A 23,580-nucleotide genomic window follows, 5' to 3' on the forward strand; every position below is an offset into this window, starting at 1 on the left:
ATAGGACTGATATTTAATGAGATAAATGAGTTTTAAAATTAAAATAACTGCCATCTCAGGCCGTGTAATGAATTAAAAAACAAATGACTTCGTCTATAAGGGGCCTTGGACAGCAACAATCGAAAGCTATGAAAGATAGCCTACAGATAATGTTTCTGCATTTCTATGAAGAAATATGGAAGCTATATTAACCAATTTGTATAATTAATTATTAATTCACCATTGGAAAGTGTAGTTTCTCTAGATGGACATAATGCTATAATGTTATTACAGTAACTTCTGAGTGAATCGAGGATAGGTAAGATTAAAATAGATTCTTATGCACAGAAAACTTGATAGGCTATTCTGTATATTAGTTTCCTGTATTTCTTAAACTAATTTTTATGACCGAATGAGTGGTCTCTGGATCAAAATGATCGCATTTTAATTTTTTAATTCAATTCAAATTAAGTAACATAATAAACGATTTATCCTTCTATCAAACACGAATGTTCCCTGGATCAAATGTCCTAGTTTAATTATATAATTACTTTATATTTATTTCTAACGGGTGCAGCAGAGCGCACGGGTACGGCTAGTATTAATATAAAGCTATTATGACAGTAGGAAAAATTTCTTGCTGGTTATATTATCATCTCCAGAAAATTACAGACCCATATCACTTCTACCAGTCTTTTCCAAAATATTTGAAAAAGTAATGTATAAAAGATTATATCATCATCTAGAAAGATACAACATTTTAGTCCCAGAACAATTTGGATTTAGGAAAAACAAAGGCACAGAAAATTCAACATTTAGTTTAACTGACAAAATTCTGGAGGCAGTTAATAAAAAATTACAAGTTGGAGGGATTTTCTGTGATTTATCCAAAGCATTTGACTGTATAAATCATAAAATGCTCCTAGATAAATTAGATTATTATGGAATTAAAGGTGTTGCACACCAATGGCTTCACTCATATCTCATAGATAGGAAACAGAAAGTTGAAATCATTACAACTATGAAATCTACATCGACATGGGGAACTATTAATAATGGAATTCCTCAAGGATCAATATTAGGTCCCCTACTTTTTCTAGTGTTTATAAATGATCTTGCCCCCCCTAATAAAAGATTAAGGTCATCCCATATTATTTGCAGATGACACAAGTATAGTAATTACAGCTAATAACTCCAACACATTCCAATCTTCAACAGAGGAAATTCTCTTCAAAATATGTGACTGGTTCTCAGCCAATAAATTAGTATTAAATTGTAACAAAACTAACATAATTCAATTTTAAATCCTATCCAAATTCAACCTCGCACATTTCTAGCGCAATAATTAATAATAGATCTCTATTAGAAACAACAACAACCAAATTTCTTGGCTTAAAAATCGATAATGTGTGAAATTGGAAAATTCATATTAAAGAAATTACGCCCAAACTAAATTCAGCATGTTTTGATATTAGATCTATGCAAAAGATAGTAAATATCAATACCTTAAAAACAATATACTTTGCATACTTCCACTCAGTAATGAGTTTTGGAATAATATTCTGGGGAAATTCCACAGATAGTAACAGTATATTTCTATTACAAAAAAGAGTAATTAGAATAATAGTAGGTGCCAAATCTAGGGAATCGTGTAGGACTATTTTAAAAAAACTACAAATAATACCCATGGCTTGTCAGTATATCTTTTCATTAATAATCTTCCTCGTATGTAATCGTGAAAACTTTGTAACTAATTCAACAGTTCATAGCATAAATACACGTCAAAAAAATGACTTTCATACTCCATCGGCAAGGCTATCGTGCTATCAAAAAGGAGTGCGTTATAGGGCAGTAAAAATGTTTAATAGTCTCCCTATCGATATAAAAAATGAAACTCAAAACATAAAATTATTTAGGGCCAAATTAAAGAAGTACCTAATTTCTCACGCCTTCTATTCTGTAGGTGAATTCATGACATTCAATAACACTTCATGAAATTGATACTAAAACTTTGTGTTGTACTAGTAGACTATATTGTACATCTCGTCTGTATATATTTCATCTAGACTGTGACTATAAATTAAGATTTTACAATAGTATTAAGTTTTTTGACTTGTTCCATATTCTAGCTGTGAAGCAATGTATGAATACCATGGAATGTTAATAAATACAATATAATATTATCATTAAAGATGAGAGTTTCCATATATAACAATCATCAAATCAAGAAATGGATTCAGAACATCTCAAAGTCTGTGCGTCAGTGGCTAACCATGACAATATCTTTGAAAAATATTGGAGTGCAAGAGGACAAATGACTTTGTCAAATGCCTTGCATTAGAAAACAACATATATAACAATCAACAATGCATAATCTGAAAGGACAAAAGAAAATCGTAGATGATTAAAATGGCTATTACAAAACAACAGCGGGCACAATGCTAAATCTGAGTGTGTTAAAAGAGTTCAAAGGGAATTTCGAAGTGAGTATGGTGTGCGTAATGTACCTAAATATGATTCCATAATGTTGTGGTATCGAACATTTGTAGAAACAGGTTCTGTGTTAAAAAATGCAGGAAGTCGTAGGTGAAACCCAGTAAGAGAAGCTATCTCTAGGCTTGGCCCCCAAATTCTCCAGATCTAACCTCTCCTGACTTCTTCATGTAGGATTTTGTTAAAGACATTGTCTATTCACAGAAACCTAGGAACAATGATGATCTGAGTGTAAAAGTTACCCAAGCTTTTCAACAAATCACCCTTCTTATGTTACAACGGACAAGGGCTGAATTGCATCACCGTTATGAGTTGTGCAGGATGTGCAATGGGGGTCATGTTGAGCTCTGAGGAATCTCCCATCTTTCAGTGTTGTATGCACAAAGTTTCAACAGATAAAGTTCAGTAGTAAATGTTTTACGGTGTTTTTATTTTATCCATACCCAAACGGATCACCCTGTAGTATTAATAATCTATTTAATTACTGTGTTAAAGAAACTGTAATAATCCTGTCACAGAAGTACTCATCTAACCACTATTCTGGTGACATTCTGGAGCAATGCACACCCATACTAACATGATTTTATCATATTATAATATGAATTCCAAACTCTTAGGTGATGGGTTTTTTTATATTGAAGTTGTTACTTGGTGCAAAAAAATAAATAACGAAAGTTTCTCTATCACAGTATCTGTGGATGCTATTGAAATGTCTTCATAAAGTTAGTTTCGTATGAATATAGGTCCAGTCTAAGAGTCACTTGTGAAACTAGCACTGTGGTAGTTCCGGTGATTTCAGAAGTGAAAACCATTGAATTTATGAGATATTTTTGTGGAGATGCAGTTGATCGTATATACAAAGCATAACAAAAGTCTAAACTAACCAAACCTAACCTATCACAGATTCTTATATGCAAGGTGTATAGGCAGAGTTCTAAGGGAACTACCTCAGCGCTAGTTTAGCCCAGCTATTTATTGAAGAACTTAAATTTTTGACCATGATAATTTCGACGCTAATAAGATTAAATCTTCAAATTCGGTATGTCAGAGTAATATAACATTATCTAAGTGACATTTAAAATTAGAAACCATCTGCCAACTAAAAAAACTAGCTGCTCTACCAAAGTATTTAAGATTATGGCCGACATAATTTCAATATAATTTCTTCTAAATTCTCAAAATACACTCTGAATAAAGTAGACCTAATTACTATTTAGAACGTTGTAAACATAGGTCAGTTATAAGAATTACCGACCTCTGTTCGTAATCTACATCAATTGCAAGGATTATCTACTTTACGATAGTGCTGATAATACAAGATAGCAATGGTCTTCCCTCTTCTACGTGAATATGGAATTTGGAGGTAAAAAATGTGTTATAAAAATCAACATTTGAAATTAATAGATCTCTTGGATATGGAACAACAAGTTTTGGAGAAATCATTGCAATAAGTGAAAGTCTCAGGAATATTCTATTTCACATCAATAAATTTAAGAATGCAGTTATATTGTCAGACTCCAAAGCAGTTATTCTATCAATAGTCTCTAAACACACACCTTCATCTCAAACAGCAGAAATAACTAAAATGCTCTCTCAATTAATATCACTCAATAAAAGAATTGTATTCCAATGGATACCATCCCATTGTGGAATCCTGGGAAACGAGAATGCGGATGCTTTAGCAAAGAAGGGCAGCACTGCTACTTACAGACCTGTTACCAAATCTACGTATTACTCTGTGAAAAGATTTATTAAATCTACTTACTTAGACTTCAACAAACAAAATTTGATAACACAATCTCAAGGGAAAAAATAGAACTCTCTGCATCATAATCCACAGTTAATTCCCGATTTACCACGAAAATCGTCTGTAGCTGCATTTAGATTGGCAACAGGCCATGATTGTTTGGCCAAACACCTGCATAGAATTGGAATATACCAGTCCCCTAACTGCCCTTTGTGCAACCAAGAAATGGATTCGGAACACCTCAAAATCTGTGCTTCAGTGGCTGACCATAACAACATCTTTGAAAAATATTGGAGTGGAAGAGGTCAAATGACTTTATTGTCAAATGCCTGTCATTAGAAAAAAACAACAACATCATTTGAAATTAAATTCCTGTGAGCAGTTGGAAGTCACAAATTATTAGATAAAAAGAAGAATAAAGACATATAGGATGGAAGTGAAATAATCTTGCAGATTGAAAGGGATGATAGGGTACACATAAATGAATATAAAACCTGTATTATGTTTTGTGATTAAATGCACAGTTAATTAAAAAATTATGTTTGAATTTTCAGCAGTCTGGCAACATCGTCACTAATACACTCTACTCGTATACAGATGTAAGAGGTCAATGAACTCAGCGAGCCTCCATATGTAAGCTGCCAAGACGTTGCCATGCGTTCACTTCATGCACTGGTTTGAATTTAAAGGTTCCTTAATTAAATTTACATGAAAACTGTGCACACTATTGAAATACACCAGAAGGATAAATTATTCTTTTGATAATCTATGTTGAATCTTTCATACACTACTTTTAACACTTGAATATAAATAATTGATTAAATGGCGATCTTACTCGTGTTAATTATGTAAGCATGTGCGGCTTACAGCTGTTTCGGTGCTACTTGACACCATCCTCAGAGCCTTCTGTGTCTCGGCTCGGGGTCATCTCAATTTCGCTGCCTGCTGTGTGGGTGCATTCGTGTGATGAAGAGTTGTGTCAAATAGTGTGTGTGTTCTGAAATTGATACATATGTGTGTTGAGAATTTGATTAGGGTGTGTTTTAGTGTGTCTGTATATTTCATATTGTTCTAGTGTGTTGAGTTTTTGGTTTTTGGGTTGTATGTGTAGGATTTCCATGTCTGTATTTATGTTATTGTATGTGTGGTTAGCATTAGTTATGTGATCGGCATATGTAGATGTATTGTGTCCTCTGGTTATTGCTTTAATGTGTTCTTTGTATCGAGTTTGGAATGATCTGCCTGTCTGTCCAATGTAGAAACTGTCGCAACTATTGCATGTGAGTTTGTATACGCCTGTGTGGTTGTATTTATTTGTTTTTGTTTTTTGTGTGTTGAGATGTCTTTGTAGTGTGTTTTCTGTTCTGTATGCTATGTTGTATTTCTGTTTTCTGAATGAGGATGCGATCTTGTGTGTGCTTTTGTTTTCATATGTTAGTGTGATGTATTTCTTGTGTTTGTGTTGTGTGTTTTTGTGTTTGTTGAGTTTTTGTTTTGTCTTCCTTATGATGTTGTCTATTATGTTTTGGTTATAACCGTTTTCTTGTGCTATGTATTTGATTGTGTTCACTTCTTCATTGTAGTGTTGTTGGCTCATGGGTATGTTGAGTAATCTGTGTACAATTGTCCTGAATGCAGCATGTTTGTGTTGTGTGGGGTGATTAGATGTGTTGTGTATGTGTGTGGTGGTGGTGGTGGTGGTTGGTTTTCTGTATGTTTTGAAGGTCTTTATCACACGAACGCACCCACACAACAGGCAGCGAAGTTGAGATGACGCCAAGACACAGAAGGCTCTGAGGATGGTGTCAAGTAGCACCAAAACAGCGGTAAGCTGCACATGCTTACATAATTAACACGAGTAAGATCGCCATTTAATCAATTATTCTTTATTAGTTTTCCTATTGATATGGACAAAAATCACGATCCTACTCACAATAGTTACCGAATAAGAGGTTGTTAAACATTCGAAAAAAAAAAATTCTGAAAAAAACTATGAACTTTCCACCAATATGATATTACAACAAGAAGTATTTGCTCTGGAAATCTGCAAGGCTATTTCACGTCCATCATGTATAAAAAGAACTTCCACTGGACAAGTAGTAAACAAAACCCAGTCGGGCAGATTACACTGGACATGGGACATCTCTAGACTGCAAACAAGACTATCACTGATCACAACAGATAGGGAGACAAACGAAAGAGAAAACTGGGATGTCTAAAAAAATTGACACATCAACTGGAGTCTGAACAGATCAAAATAAAGACCATTGAAGAATAAGATTATATTAACCATTAAAAAAAAAAAAGGCCTAAAATCTGTGTGCATAAGAATTTATATTTTAGTACTTACTTACAAATGGCTTTTAGAGAACCCGCAGGTTCATTGCCGCCCTCACATCGGTCCCTATCCTAGCAAGATTAATCCAGTCCCTACCATCATATCCCACCTCCCTCAAATCCATTTTAATATTATCCTTCTATCTAAGCCTCGCCCTCCCCAAAAGTCTTTTTTCTCTAGCCTCCCAACTAACACTCTATATGCATTTCTGGATTCGCCCATGCATGCTACAGGCCCTGTCCATCTCAAACGTCTGGATTTAATGTTCCTAGTTATGTTAGGTGATTTTAGTACTGCTGCATCCAAATTCTTCAAATGAAATATCTGGGAAAAGTGACATAAGTCAGTTTCCACAAACCTTTTTTGATAATTTATTGACAACTTACACTGGTTTATGTCGATTTGATTTTTTTCTGTATGAATTATTGAAATGGGAGGAATATCTATGTATTTTTTTCCAAGCGAACAGATGTTCCGTAGTTGTCAATAAATTATCAAAAAAAGTTTGTGGAAACTGACTTGTGTCACTTTTCCCGACCACTACAGATATGGACAGCTAAAATAAACTCTGAAGATTTGAAAAGAATTAATAATTTCTCAGCTATTTTACTGAAAGGAATAAAGTCTGTTTACAGTAATCCAAATACTTGAATTTTATATTCCAGAGTTATTAATGACGAGAATATTGTACGAAATGGAAATATAAAAATTGGAAATTTATCTTTTGAAGAGGTGGAAAAGTTCAAATATCTTGCAGCAACAGTAACAAATATAAATGATACTCGGGAAGAAATTAAACACAGAATAAATATGGAAATGCCTGTTATTATTCGGTTCAGAAGCTTTTATCATCCAGTCTGCTGTCAAAAAATCTGAAAGTTAGAATTTATAAAACAGTTATATTACCGGTTGTTCTGTATGGCTGTGAAACTTGGACTCTCACTTTGAGAGAGGAACATAGGTTAAGGGTGTTTGAGAATAAGGTGCTTAGGATAATATTTGGGGCTAAGAGGGATGAAGTTACAGGAGAATGGAGAAAGTTACACAACACAGAGCTGCACACTTTGTATTCTTCACCTGACATAATTAGGAACATTAAATCCAGACGTTTGAGATGGGCAGGGCATGTAGCACGTATGGGCGAATCCAGAAATGCATATAGAGTGTTAGTTGGGAGGCTGGAGGGAAAGAGACCTTTGGGGAGACCGAGACGTAGATGGGAAAATAATATTAAAATGGATTTGAGGGAGGTGGGATATGATGACAGAGAATGGATTAATCTTGCTCAGGATAGGGACTAATGGCGGGCTTATGTGAGGGCGGCAATGAACCTCCGGGTTCCTTAAAAGCCAGTAAGTAAGTAAGGGTTATAAATGCAGTAAAACTTTAGTACTGCTTAAAGAATCACCTCAATGTTGTTAGCAGGATAAATGAGTCATAATTAATTAAATTTTATAATTTTTATAATGCCCAATTCCCTTTTGCTTCCATGTTTACCGTGCCACTTCTTTGTACAATAGCTTGAAGGAAGTAAATTGACTTACCAATGTCAGAAAACAACATACTGAAGCTATACGAACACGTGACTCAATGAAACAAGTGGTTATGTTTAATGAAATGCTAATGAGAGCTCTTCACAAAACGTTTTTCAAAACCACAAACAATGCAAGAATTTCAAAACTGTTTTAAATTCCGGAGACTGATCATCATGACCACGAAGTCTGTGAGATTGCTTTCATTTCTATGCAGACTGGTTCCACTCACCCTCTACGTAACAAAATCTGTCGGCAGACAGCGAGTGATCTTAAGCAGTGGATGGACATTTGCAGCTGCATTCAATGATGACCGTCACGTAATGAAACAAGAAATTACTATCTATTAAAAGCAGACTATGCATCTAACAACAAATTGTCCCCTGCAATTTCCCATGTGTGCATTCTTCTAATAGGATAAATCAATAAAAGCACCGACGACTATGTAAATTCAAATTATGCTACACTCTCACGATGATATTATGGTGTTCTCTGTGCAAGGATTAAAGAATGCTTGTTTAAAATAACAATATACAATTCAATAACAACCATTCTTCTTGAGAAGTCTGAATTTTCCTCTTCAAGGGATCTAACATAGAGAGTAGGCTATAGGCCTATAATGTCATTCAAAAATATATTTTACCACATAAGAAAAGTGGCAAAACCTCTGCCTTTGTCTTTCTACCCTTGTTTACAGTAATAACTAAACATCAATGTTGTTTGTTGTGATATATGTAGCTTTGTTGATTGCAAAAGAGGATTCAGCATTTCTTTACTATAGTGTTACCATGCTAAGGTAGAAATTTACATTCTTGGGTCCTAGACAAGTCATAGATATCATAAAGAAAAAAAATGAGTGTCGGCGCAAATTTCAAATAACAATCGAAAGTTCCTGTGAAAATGAAGGTGGAGAGATGCGGGCAGGAGAGAGCATTCTGATGATCTGAGAGTAAAAAATTACCCAAGCTTTTCAACAAATCATCCTTCTTATGTTACAATGGACATGGGCTGAATTGCATCAGCGTTATGAGTTGTGCAATAGGGGTCATGATGAGCTCTGAGGAATCTCCCATCTTTCAGTGGTGTATGCACAAAGTTTCAACAAATAAAGTTCAGTAGTAAATGTTTTACGGTTGAAACGAGCGTTGAGGGACGTCCGCCGATTTTGGAATAGACACAGACTTGAACTGCCAATATAGAAAACAAAAAATCACACTCAAATCGCTTTCACCTTCATCTTGACGGGATAATAAAAGCCTAAACTAACCTAACCTAAGTGCGTCGGTGTCTATTCCAAAATCGGCGGAAGTCTTTCAACGCTCGTTTAACCATATAATTATACAGGAGTCTTCTAAAATTCATTATCTTAAAAGTAGTAGTAAGTTAATGAAAGCTGTAACTGTAATTGTAAATAAAGGTTCTTTAATCTTGGCACGGAAAATATCAACATCTCTTAATAAAATAAAAATAAAATGAAATAAAACTTACAAGATGCCATATCCCAAGGAAAATGGTTCCAGTTCTGACATGACAACAGAAGCAACATTTCCAATCATTCCTATGGTCCCCGAATTTGAGCCTCATTCCCTGCATAAGGATACCTGAAAACAAATATGGGCGCACATGAAACATGGCAATATTTCTCACATCAACACCTAATATGCTCATCAAAATTCTTATTCTCTGTCTATATATGAATCAATTAAGATACATATTTCACGATAAGAAGTATTGTGACAAGCACATCCTGACATCTTGAAAATAAATCTGACGAAAAATGCTTGGGCACGCATTCATAATTTATACATCTATTACAGAAATATTCAACCTTTTTGCTCCATTGTACTTACTTATATAACAAAAATTATTATACGAATGAATAACAAAACGAAATATATAGCAGTTCTAACTTATCCTTCGAACCACTCGACAAATACTCTAATGGCGTAATGACGTTTCTTACGGATTAATCAAAATACAACCTTTAAGAAAAATATTCACAATAATAAAACAGTCAAGTTAAAATGGATTAATTAGTATAAATTATTTTTCATTCTGCTCAAATTACCACTGCAATTTAGTTACGATTAAAACACAAGATGAAACATTACTTTGAATACAAATGTTCCACAGATATTAAAAGAACTTAAATCCGCAATGAGGTCACAATCGCTGAAGCATAGTCTTGCGGCCAGCCACCATCTTAACATACTACAATATGAAAGATATTTTGTACACGATTATCACTTACGAAACGTTAATAATAATTAATTATGACAACTATAACGTCTTTGATGACAACCCAGTCAGTGACCCAGTTTTTTTAGTAGGTTATTTTACTACGCTTTATCAACATCTTAGGTTATTTAGCGTCTGAATGAAATGAAGTTGATAATGCCGGTGAAATGAGTCCGGGGTCCAGCACCGAAAGTTACCCAGCATTTGCTCATATTGGATTGAGGAAAATCCCGGAAAAAATCTCAACCAGGTAAGTTGCCCCGAACGGGAATCGAACTCGGACCACCTGGTTTCGCGGCCAGACACGCTAACCGTTACTCCACAGGTGTGGTGTGACCCAGTTACATGTATCGTAAACAAAAAAGAGGCATCAGTTCTTAATTTTATCGCCTTTATTTATTATTGCAGTATTGGTGGAATTTTCTGTTAGATCAGACTTTCAACAGTTCTGAACTTCATACTCCGTCAAAAATTTCCTTGTACAGACAGAAATAAGGTTTCCTCTGAAAATAATAATAATAATAATAATAATAATAATAATAATAATAATAATAATAATAATAATAATAATGATGATAATAATAAAGCTTGCTATATTACACTTATTTTACTGTTATCATTATCAGCGACTGATCGCACTCCTACTAATCGATAGTGATCGATAATTGTTCGTGTAAGTTTAGTTTCTTTATTGATTAAAGTTCTCGTTAACACTTTGTTAAAAACATAACATTTACTCTGTCACACGTTAAAAGTGTTAAAATTGTTTAAAAAGGTATTTACCTTCGACAGATGCCCGTTTCGACGCTATTTGTCGTCGTCTTCAGTGTCTCTTGAACCACTCAAGAGACACTGAAGACGACGACAAATAGCGTCGAAACGGGCCGTCTGTCGAAGGTAAATACCTTTTTAAACAATTTTAACACTTTTAACGTGTGACAGAGTAAATTTTATGTTAGTTTCTTTAGTTATTACTTCTATGAATAGATGGCGAAGATGGCGGTCAGTGTAGCCAATAGTACATACACATACCAAAATCAAAGAATTAAAAATTACATCACCTTCTAATGATGTAAAAACAACTAGGATTAGCAGGGAACCGCTAATACTATCAATTCTATGAATAATTTATTCTTACTCTGCATCATCATTTTCCCCCAACAGTTTTCTACCCGTTTCATTAAATGTGTCACCTATTGAGAACTATAGCGAAACTATATCAAAGTTACACAATTTGTTACATCTTTGGTTCTTACTTTTTCCGTGGTTAGGAAGTTTGCTTGCACGATCATAAAATCGTAAATCAGATGTCTTTGAACTTTAGTGTATAATGATCTCCAATGTGACCACGTTTTGCAACCTTCACATTCGACTGAGCAATCGTCGTTGATCATCTTCTTGTAGGTTTCGCATATTTCCACTTTAGCGCTGTCATCGTGTCTTTCAATCAGCATGACGAAGCTGATTCAGTGTAATTACTCGGGACAAATAAACTAGGCTATAAAACGTCTTTGCAAATAGGAATACCGCTGATGTCCGAGGCTACCACTTATTTGCTTACTTACTTACGGCTTTTAAGGAACCTGTTCATTGCCGTCCTCACATAAGCCCGCCATCGGTCCCTATCCTGAGCAACAATCATCCAGTCTCTACAATCATATCCCACCTTCCTTAAATCCATTTTAATATTATCCTCCCATCTACGTCTCGGCCTCCCCAAAGGTCTTTTCTCCTCCGGCCTCCCAACTAACACTCTTCTGGATTTGTCCATACGTTCTACATGTCCTGCCCTCTCAAACGTCTGGATTTAATGTTCCTAATTATGTCAGGTGAAGAATACAATGCGTGCAGTTCTGTGTTGTGTAACTTTCTCCTTTTTCCTGTAACTTCATCCCTCTCAGCCCCAAATATTTTCCTAAGCACCTTATTCTCAAACACTCTTAATCTGTGTTCCTCTCTCAAAGTGAGAGTCCAAGTTTCACAACTATAAAAAAGAATCGGTAATATAACTGTTTTATAAATTGTAACTTTCAGGTTTTTTAAGAGCAGACTGGATGACAAAAGCTTCTCAACAGAATAATAATGATAGGCATTTCCCATATTTATATTCCGAGGACGCCACTATCATGTTTATATGCGTGTTACGGTGGAAACGGTGAGTGGAAGGGAAGAAAGAGAGCATGTAGGCTACACAGCCTGCAAAGATGCAGTAGGCCTAGGTCTACCTGCCCGAGATATGTAGGAATAACTCGGAGCGTGAACTTCCATCGAAGATATTATCACAGCCTAGTATATACAGTCACGAAGTTCAATACGTAGTAAATATGCAAATATTAGATAGTTGCTCACAACTAGGATCGCTAATATCGCCTCATTACAGGCAATGCAAAATAGTACCGGCACAGTCTATTGTTTCTAGCACCCTCAAAACTCAAGCTTCGTGACTGTATATACTAGACTGTGATATAATCGTAGCAGAGAAGAGAGCCCGGAGGAAGGTAGTACATACCACTACATGTCAAAATGGTATTCATAGCTGGGAAAATACGCTATGTTATAGGTACAAATTGCATGCCCGAAATGCTAGCTTTCTTGCAGTCTTTTGCTATACGTATATCTCACCAATGTTTCATTCTTCCCCACTGCTTTCACTGTTCTTTCAACAGCTCTTTTCAAAGGAATAGCTAGACCACTATTTTTGTTCTTCTTTACGAACTTAGGCCTAAATACATTATATATTATTAGGGAACGGAATTTGGAGTAGTAAAAGCTAGTATTGGCATCTACACAGTCATTTGTTTACAACCCTTTATACCAAGTCCTCCCCTCCATGACATACTCGCAGATATCTGCACGTCAACAACAGGTGAACGGGACAGTTGTCGCATAAGAACTTCAACATGCAGGTTTACAGTTCAGCGTAGTGAAGTGCATGTACAATGCCGAAACCAACTAACAATACAAAATTGAAAGATTATATTTGTAAAAGCTAAGATCGAGCATTAAAATTCAGGAAACAATTCCCTAAATTATCGCTTCCCCCATGTACAGTTCTTAAGAGATGGGGGTCATGGTTAGAAGCTTGCAATAATTATTATTACGCACATCACCTCCAATCTGTGAAGAAAGTGGTCCAGTCTTTCGACTGCGATTCAAATATGCCAGGAACTGCTAAATTATAGAATAATAAAAAAAGAAATCATGGATATTAAGTCAATTTTTTTATATTTACCGGATGCCAATATTCGATTAGTACAGTCAGGAGTAGAACTAGTTGAGCAAATAAATATTATGAGTACTATTGTAAATAAACTGAATGCAGTAGAAGGTGAAGTAGGAAAACGTGTTGGTGAAAAAATGAACAGAGTTTTGATTAAAAATGATAGGTACAGTATTCTCAGTCGGATTTCAGATGCACTAACAAACACGTGTCCCAATGACGTCATTCAACATTTGAATTTAATTGACGTATTTTGTTTCAAGTACTCCCCAATTGTCTCTGCAGATGTAGAGCGGAGTTTTTCCATATTAAAAAATTTCTTTCCTTGCAAAAGAGCAAAGTTATGTTTAGAAAATTTGAAAATGATATTTACAATTTATTATAACAAGGCAGCAGGAATCAACATTTAATGATACTCTATTAGGCTATGTTGTAAATATTGTAGTATTATATATATATATATATATTCATTCTAAATACTGTAGTGTACTTTGTGTACATATTATCATATTTCATGATATTGTAAATAAAATTTTTAATTTAGCACGCTCCTGACAGAAAAACACACATATTCAGAGTCTAGTTCCATACAGAAGCCAACTATCAGCCATCAATATTTCCCCTGACACGCGAGGACGCAGAGATTGATATTTAATTATGTATATTTGTAATGTTGTTTATTGATGTCTTGTGCGTTGCCAAGAAAAGCGCATGTAGTTCAAAGTGAAATGCAGATTATGTATGTAGGCCAATATATGTCATTAAACTATTCCATATGTTAATTCTGAAATACGTTTAGAGCACGTTGCGTGTAAGTTTGTATGAAGTGAACTGTACTCGTCCATGCTCTGTGACGCAGCTCGCTTGACAGTCACTGATCTACGAATATCTATACTACGTTTCACCATTCTTTATATTACTCCAAATCCCGTTCCCTATATATTATCTTTAAGGCCACAGAGCTTTCTCTTACAGTCTACCAGGTCACAAAGTATACAAGCAGTAAAAATTTAACAAAAAGTTAAAGAACAGAATACTAACATATTACAAAAAATAATAATAATAATAGTAATAATAATAATAATAATAATAATAATAATAATAATAGCATAATGAAATCGACACTAAAGAACATGAAAAATAATACAATAATAGAAAAAAGAAAGTAAAATACATTGGAATATAGTAAAAGCAACTCATTTAGTACGAATGGTTAATATGGAAAACGTAAGGTAGAATATAACAAAATGGAATGTAATAAAATAATAATAAAAAAGAAAAGAAGTAGGAATATTAAATAAAATTCACAATAAAAAGGCTATGATAATAAATTCATCGGCAGATAAAGAGAACAAAAAGGGGAAAGGAAGGAAAGAAATATATAGCCTATATTTTTACAAAACTATCGCAGAGAAAAGGGCTTATAACTGAAAGGAATCAGAATTGAAAAAATGCAATATCTTTCTATTTAGCGAACGTATTTTTCCTAGGCGGAGTTGCCATGTTTGAAAATGTTATTACACACAATGTTATCTTCTTCTTCTTTCTCTTTTTTGGACTCAGGTTCAATAAAATGATTCAATGTAGCCAGATAAATTCTGTAACATAAAACTATATTCTGTAGTATACAGAAAAAGAAGTACCGAAGTGCCACACCTGTAGGTGACTATGTTAAAAAACGTAACTGAATAATGGAAAATAAATGATAACAGTGAACACGTCTGCACTTCGGAGACAGAGCGATGACTCGACAATGCTATCACTACGTATAGAATACTTCCGAAGCAGTGTTGCCAACCGTACGATCTGAATCGTACATGTGCGATAATTTGGTATCATGTACGATCCAACCCGCAGATAGTGCGTAAAATGCATGATCCTATCGGCAAAGAGAGTAAAACACGTCAAAAAGAGAGGATTTTAAACATTTATTACAATTTACGACATTTGAAATTTTATATACAGAGTGTTTCAAAATAAATACCGAATTTTTTTTGGGATGATAGGCTGTATTTTTGCGTAGGAACATGGTGTCCGCGATGACGCATTCTCTCGCTATCGAATGTCAACATGATGCCTATCCGCCTGAAAGTTAGGTAGCCGGCATTGAAAAGAGCACTTTTCATTTGTTTACACTGCTACGCCACCTTTCGAGTTATCTGCTGACTACTTTCCACTTAATGTTCTGTTTCTCCTCTCTTCGGAGTACATGTCGTGGTGGGACGGTTCATTGACCAGCACGGTCACCAGACCTCACGCCTCTTGATTTTTATTAGTGAGTATACATAAAGACTATGGTATATAAAAACTCGGTAGGCACTGAGGAAGACCTAGTGGCACTAATTGCCGGTGCTGCAGGCGAAATTCGCGATAACGCACATGATGTCTAACGGTCCTTGGTCCGACGAATGGAATTGTGACGTCAGTGCAACGGCGGACACTTTGAACACATTCTGTGAGTTACGTTCAAGTAACTGTAAGTGTAAACTGAATAAAACTAATCTTCACCTCTCGTGTCTCCTATTCTTAACCAAAGTAGATATCTTGTGCTTCGAGGCCCATACCATTGTGGGATGTTAAAAAGTAGCCTACTCTGTACGTGTTGCTCCCTCTTTCATCCCAAAGTACCTCCGGCTGCCTATCCCCCAGGGTACGCTATGCCACTTTCGGCATTACGTAGAATATAAGCGTCCCATCTGTGAGACCAGGTTCCTATCCTTAAAATGAATAACCAGACCCAACTTATCATTCACAAAAAATCGGTACTTATTTCTGAAACACCCTGTATATATTTCTGCTGTATTACGGGTATATGTAATTTATACATTTACACACGATTATTCGTGCGTTTTGTAGGTTAAGAACATGCAATTTTGAATACTATCTTGGATGATTTTGAAAATTAGAAGTTAAAATCTGGTTATTAAGTAGTCTACATTAAAGACATTATCACGAAATTGAGTTTTGAAATCAAGGTTCCCATACTTTCTTGTTTTAGACATAGACTATATTATTCATAAGTATATTTTTTCACTATGTATCGTCCTGGACAATAAACATCCCAGTTAATAGAGAGTTTGCTGTACGTATAGTGTCGTCCCATTGCAAAATACAGGTCGGAGACTCCTACGAGTACTGAATATAATCTAATTGTAAGCTAACACACTAAGGTTGGATAAAAAGTAATGGCAACAGTTCGATATTTCTGACATGGCTTTATTCACAGGGGTACAACATTTACGTACCTTCTATATAGTCGCCCCCCTTATTTATTACCTTTTGCCAAATGTTTGGAAGGCGTCGTACACCATCAGCGCGTCCATCTTTGTTGATGTTCCGTATTGACCGCCCTAAAGCACGGATAAGTTCATCTCTGGCATTGTACCGGGTCCCTCGCAGTGGTTCTTTCACTTTGGTGAAAAGATCGTAATCGCATGGATCATATCGGGTGAGTACGGAGGATGTTCCAGTAGTCCGCGTTTTCCGTCTGCCTTGGAGGTACAGCGTGGTGCAGTATTACCCCATCAATGTCATACGCCACAATGAACATCTCCTTCACAGCACTTTGTGTAAGGCGCAATTTCTTCGGACGAGAAGAACCTGGATGCTTCCATTCATTTGATTGACGTTTCAAGTTTGGTTGATTCGTATGAGCGAGTCCAGGTTTCGTCCATAGCGACGATTCGTCCAAGAAAGTCGTCATCTTTCCTTTGGTACCGGTCCAACAAGGCCTGTGCGACTGAATAGCGGTGCCATTGTTAAACCTCGGTAACCCAGAATGTCTTGCAGAATGTGGAGTTCAGTTTTGTGACATACTCCGACTTCCGCTGCTAACTCACGCGCAGTCCATCGGCGATCAGCATCCAACAGGGAAGCAAGGAGTTGAACTGTGTTGTCCTCCACGCGGGGTCGTCCTGTACGGAGGTTGTCCTGAACGGCATCCCTGCCTTCCCGGAACGCTTTAACCCATCGTGCCACTGTGCGATATGGCAACGCTGCATCGGCACATGCTTTGCGCAATCCCTGAAAACATTCTTGTGCACTACGACCTTGTGTCACTTCAATTTTGATTCAGGAACGTTGCTCCAGTTTTGTAAATGTGGTCTTAGGGCGCTCGCACTATCCCTATGAAAGTCAACGTCTACACAATGCAGTAGATTGACAGAGTACTGTCGCCGCTGGCTACACTAACTCATCTAACAGTCCTTGTTCATGTCCATACAGGTGGCAACTTTCGAACGCACCATCGTCACGTGACAGCAGTGTTGCCATTACTTTTCATCCAACCTATGTAGCTTGCTGTCCAGGTTGCATATGTTTTTATTAATTTTCTTTGCCCTCTTCCAAAATGAAACTGTAGCCAGCAATTCCTTACTTGAAGTAGTTCTTTTTGTTTAATAGCTAGCACTTTTGATGTGCAATTTAAATAGTAATACATTTTTTTAAAGATTCAAATAATATATTTAGAATTTTTCGGGACCTGATTGAAGGCGAAAAGCTTTTCCTGGTTTTTACATATAGGAACAACAAAAATTTAGCATTTTCAGTTGTTTTTAAGAATATTTAATATATTAAGGGTGGAATTCATAGTCATCACTTAAAAAATGAGTGAACCCTTAAGTAATAAGTGTTTGCTTATAATAAGGGAACCCTTAAGTCAATTCCGAATTCATAGACAACACTTATTTTCACATAATGAGTGCTCACTTACAGCTCCCGGACATGACGTCATAACAAAAGCTGACTCTCATTGAACTAATCGAAAGCAGCTCTACATGTGGAGTTGCTATAACAACGAGTTATCAATATTATTGTACTGAGTAAGTTATATACAGCAATAGTTTCATGATATGTTAAATTCTAGTTGCACGTTAGTTATAGTTATAATCAGATATCCTACTAATTGGAACACGTGTTCTGTAGTAGTGAATTTCTTAAATAAATAAATTAAGCCTATTAGCCCTACTATATAATACTGTATATTGAATTTATTAACATAGTGTTATATTTACTCTATAATTTGCCAATTATAGCTACATTTTGCATTTTTGGCTATGATATCTATACTTAACCCCTTTTAATTTATTTTTATTTAGTATTTTTCATTTATATCTAGATCTGTGTCTTTTATTTAGGTAGTATCTACTTGTTTTTTTTTTATTTTTAATTTGTAATTACACTTGTATCTGCTTTATCTCTTCCTTTCATGTTAATTGCAATTCTATGTTTTTTTAACAAATATCTATACTGTCTATTGTAATTGGAGCTTTGCCCTGTTAAATAAATAAATAAGCAAGCAAGTAAGTACATAAATAAATAACGATCAATTTGGCTAGAGAAACAACTTCGAATTGATCTGAAAACGATATCGCTTCTTAAATTTCAGTTCACTATACATTTCCAGAGGATTCTCCATGTCTCTAATATACCTTTTTGGGACACGTATATTTTCCTCATTTCGTTCAACAGACTCCACAAAATCCTCAAAATCATTCTCAGTATCCATTTTGAAAATGAGTGGTCACTTAAGGGTACAGATCAGCTCACTTAAGTAATCACTCATTATGTGAATGAGGGACAACTATGAATTAGAAATGAGTATAAGTAACCACTTAAGGGTTCACTCATTTATAAGTGACGACTATGAATTCCGCCCTAATACACTAAGTAAATCCTCAATTGAGGGGTTTGGTGCAAAAACCAGATAAGTCCACTTTTGGTCAAAAATGAGATAAAGTATGCATGATATATAATACGACAGTGCGCATCTTTTGATGCAAGAACCAGAGTTGTGTGGACTTATCTGAATGAGATACGCTTAGTTGCCAACAGAGACCATGGTTGTGTTTGGAGCAAGAATCAGACCAGTCCTGGACTTGTCTGGTTGTTGCACCAAAAGATGGCAGCACAAGCGTAGCAGCTGTTTCCTGTTAGTGAAATGACTGCATGAACGAGATGTAGTGTAGTCTTTCCAGTTTATTGTGTTTTTCAAAGATGTCATCTGATAATTGAAGCAGTGATAGTGATAATGGTGAACATTCCAGGAAAAGAAAACGTGATCCCAGTAAATTGAAAAGAAATAGGGACAAACTGAAAAGATTAAGAGGTGAATTATATGTCTCAAGCAGTGGAAAAAATATACCAGTTGTAGTTTCCCCCATTACTACTGAACTTGTACTTTTTTCAGACAACTGTGCTTCACAAAACAAAAATAAAATACTGGTACAATATCTTTTCAGTCTTACACATTCAAATAGATTTCAGATAATTACACATCATTTTCCTGAACGAGGGCACTCGTTTTTGCCCTGTGACAGGGACTTTGGCAATATTGAAAAGAAAAAAAGGCTTATAACTAGATTACATAGTCCTGAAGAATGGCATTCACTTGTCAGGAAATCATCTAAATTATTTACAGTTGTTCCTGTCACTCAAACCATGTTCAAAAACTACAGAGACCACTTCAAACCGTTTTTTAAAGTAAACATGAAAACAAGACACAATGAGCTTTTCAAAATTTCTCAGTATAAAGTATTCCAATACAGTTCCCAGCACAAATACATATTGAAAGTCAGCCAACATCAACAGACAACAGTTATTTCAGAGTTCTGTCCACTGAAGAAAACAACCAATGGAGACCTTGGTTTTCCAGAGATATTATTGTGCAATGGGCCATTGCCTATTAAAAAGGCTAAATATGAAGATGTGATGAAACTGGCAACGAAATACATTGCTTCAGCAGACATGGGGTTCTAAACTGTATAATTCTCAAGGTAGTGCCAATGAAGCTAGTGAACATAGCTCAGATGATTCAGAATAAGAAGTCAAAGACTTGGACTGGATATTGTACTCCAATTAATTTTATTTCCTCTTTGCTCTATTTCATTGTCAAGTTAACCCACAATTTTTTCATTAACTTCTTACTAATATTGAATAACCTACTAAACACAATACTGGCGTTTTCTTCATATAATGCATCTTTCTTTCTACTAAATTCTCAAGCTACTATTTTCTTATATATTGTAATGTACTATATTTATTTATGTACAATATTACCAATTCTGTACGTCCTGGTATTCTGATAAATTTATGATTATTAGTATTATGGTACGTATTAAGTGCAGCATGAAACCATACATATAAATTAATCATCCAATTCAACAGAACTTATTGAGAATGTAAACACTGTAATTTAATAATAATTCGGATGGCGTTTGTACATTTAAGTATCTAAATATTGAACAGAAGTTATTGTAACTGTAAAAATTTGCACTTTGGTAATATAATATGATTCACATGTAAAAGATATTGTAAGATTATTGATAGGTACTAATAAAAAATGATTCAGTATTGTTTATATTTTGTGTTTCATGATATTTACTTACATAATAATGATCTTTCCCAAATCATATGTCAGATTTTAAATGTTTGGTGCAAAAACCAGGTAAGTCCAAATAAATATATAATTAATTTTAAAATGCACATATATAATTTTATAATTGATATTCATATGTAACACACATAACACATACAGAAATCGTCCAGTACAATTACAATTTCAAAATTCCTAAAAATACATGCCTTTAATGGATGTCAAACTTTGTTTTTGCATTTACTCTAAAAGTGTTTTTCTGGACTTATCAGGTTCTTGCACCAAACCCCTCAATTTTTATATACTTAAAAACAAATGCACACGCAAAGCGCATCCCTCAAAGTACACGCGCGCTATCTGTTGGTGCGATCAAATCAAGCCTCAGAATTGGAGCAGCAACTGATTGCATCGATTTGCTGTTGAATGTACTCCGTATATCGCGTTGGTGTATAAATACGCCGCTGGGAAAGACAGCTGACCCAAGTAGTGCCCTAGATCATACTGGTATTCCCTTTATTTTAAATTTGATGTTATCACCACTGGATTTTGATTTAATGGTTTTGTCCCACTTATATGAGTAGCTTAATATCAAAGACGGACATCTAACCTGAATCGAAATTTAGATAGCTGTGGTTTTTTATACAATTTTTCATGCTCTTTCCAGTTATAGTGAAAACATTTGCAAACTCTAACACTACATTTATAAAATAAATTGTGTTAAATATTACAAAGAACACTGTGAATTAAAAAAATTGTCTCTAGATCAAAACTATGGAGACGACAGATGTCCGTCTTTGATATTAAACTACTCATATTTCCTCGTTTGTTGTCAGATATTGTGAGTGTTACATAACAACAGTTCCTAAACAGCAAATATTGCCTCTTATCAGTGTTGCCAACTGTTGCCAGATATCACACGATTCTACGTACTGAACGACTTATTTACTTACCGTACTTTATCTTTATATTGGAATATTATTCCAAATAGTTCAATAATTTGTAACATATTTACGTAGGCAAACTACACGAAAAAGGAATCAACGTGTTAGGCATTTTGTCTAGCAATATGGAATTCATTGGTTTGACCAAACAATTGATTCACGAGACCTAACCTAAAAATGTATTTTGTTTGACCGCATGAAATTATTGATACTAACTCCGAAAACTTACCTGGCTATAGTCTTGAATTATAACCACAACGCAACATATAAAATAAGTACTATGTATTAATATTAATACTGATATTATTAGTACATTCAAGTTTCACTAGCTTTCAGTAACCGGCTCAAAATGTAGTACAATTTTAATTTCATGGAACTCCAATACCGACAACATATGTCTCAGCTGCCAACATAACAGTTACAAAATCGCTACCATTTGTAGTATTTGTCAGTATCGAAATTCGAAACAAAGTTGGAAAAAGAAAATTCAGTATAATATTAATGAGTAGACATAACCACAGTATAGGTCTACTGCTTTTAATTTCTCAATACCGCCCTACGAAGTCTTATTTGTATGGCAAGTCTGATATAATTTTCTGACTAATTTGTTCATATAGGTGAGGCCAGAATCAATTCAAATATCCATAAATTTGGTTGTAGTTCATTTAATAATAGCTTTGTTTAAATCTTGATTTTTAGAGAATTTTGTTTATTTTATTTTTATTTTAGTAGGTTATTTTACGACGCTTTATCAACAGCTTAGGTTATTTAGCGTCTGAATGAGATGAAGGTGATAATGCCGGTGAAATGAGTCCGGGGTCCAACACCGAAAGTTACCCAGCATTTGCTCATATTGGGTTGAGGGAAAACCCCGGAAATAACCTCAACCAGGTAACTTGCCCCGACCGGGAATCGAACCCGGGCCACCTGGTTTCGCGGCCAGACGCGCTGACCGGAGGGTTTTGTTGTGCACTAAGTTGAAGGGAATATAATTTGTTTTTATCAATATTTAATTCAACTTCGTTAATCTTCAGCCACGATTTTAGTTATAAAACTGATTTCTTTGCTACTGATTCAAGTCAAATTGTACCTATATTGGATAAGAACATATTTGTGTCTTCGACAAATAATATTAATTAAGATTGTGAAATGCATAGGTGAAGTTTATTTATACAAATAAGAAATAAAATTGGGCCAAGGATTGAACCCTGAGGTACGCCACTGTTTTTATTGGTACTATATTTGATTTTAGAATTCATTTCAACAATTAGCTGTCTACCACTTAAGTATGAGCGAAACCAATCGTTAGCTATGCCTCTAATGCCATATTCTTCTAAGTTTTAAAAACAAAATTGTTTAGGCCTAATTTTCCTCATAAATAAAATTACTACTTTGGACACTCTCGGTCATGCAATATTATACATACGTAAATGATGACTGTAAAAATACGCGCACAGTGACCTCTACCGTCAGATGTTATCAAAACACAGCTGTTACTGCAAACGTAAACGTTTATGAGTTATTTGTGAGAACTTATCTATTCAGTAGAGTAAGTAGTTTGATTTGTAGTCGTTAATATTATAATGAGAAGAAGAAATGTCAATTTTGTAAAGTAATTTTTTTTTATCAGAATGGACTGATTTATATTGCGTCACGTTATATCATCGATCGATCTGTAGCTTTACCAGTGCGTCTGACTTGTTAACAAACTATTACAATA

At 35.0% G+C, this 23,580-nt stretch overlaps 1 protein-coding gene across 1 annotated transcript in view; it reads right to left on the reverse strand.

The window, feature by feature from the left end:
* LOC138708730 (lysosomal-associated transmembrane protein 4A) overlaps nt 1-10,066 on the reverse strand; it is a 44,642-nt gene extending 34,576 nt beyond the window's left edge. Inside the window, exons 1-2 of the mRNA XM_069838852.1 lie at nt 9,940-10,066; nt 9,578-9,690 (exon numbers count right to left, since the gene is read on the reverse strand). Of these exons, the coding sequence (XP_069694953.1) occupies nt 9,578-9,682 (105 nt within the window). The 5' untranslated portion in view covers nt 9,683-9,690; nt 9,940-10,066. The remainder of the gene's footprint in view (nt 1-9,577; nt 9,691-9,939) is intronic.
* Nucleotides 10,067-23,580: the final 13,514 nt, after the last annotated feature.

Source organism: Periplaneta americana, chromosome 11 (genome assembly GCF_040183065.1).
Source record: "Periplaneta americana isolate PAMFEO1 chromosome 11, P.americana_PAMFEO1_priV1, whole genome shotgun sequence".
Classification (NCBI taxonomy): domain Eukaryota; kingdom Metazoa; phylum Arthropoda; class Insecta; order Blattodea; family Blattidae; genus Periplaneta; species Periplaneta americana.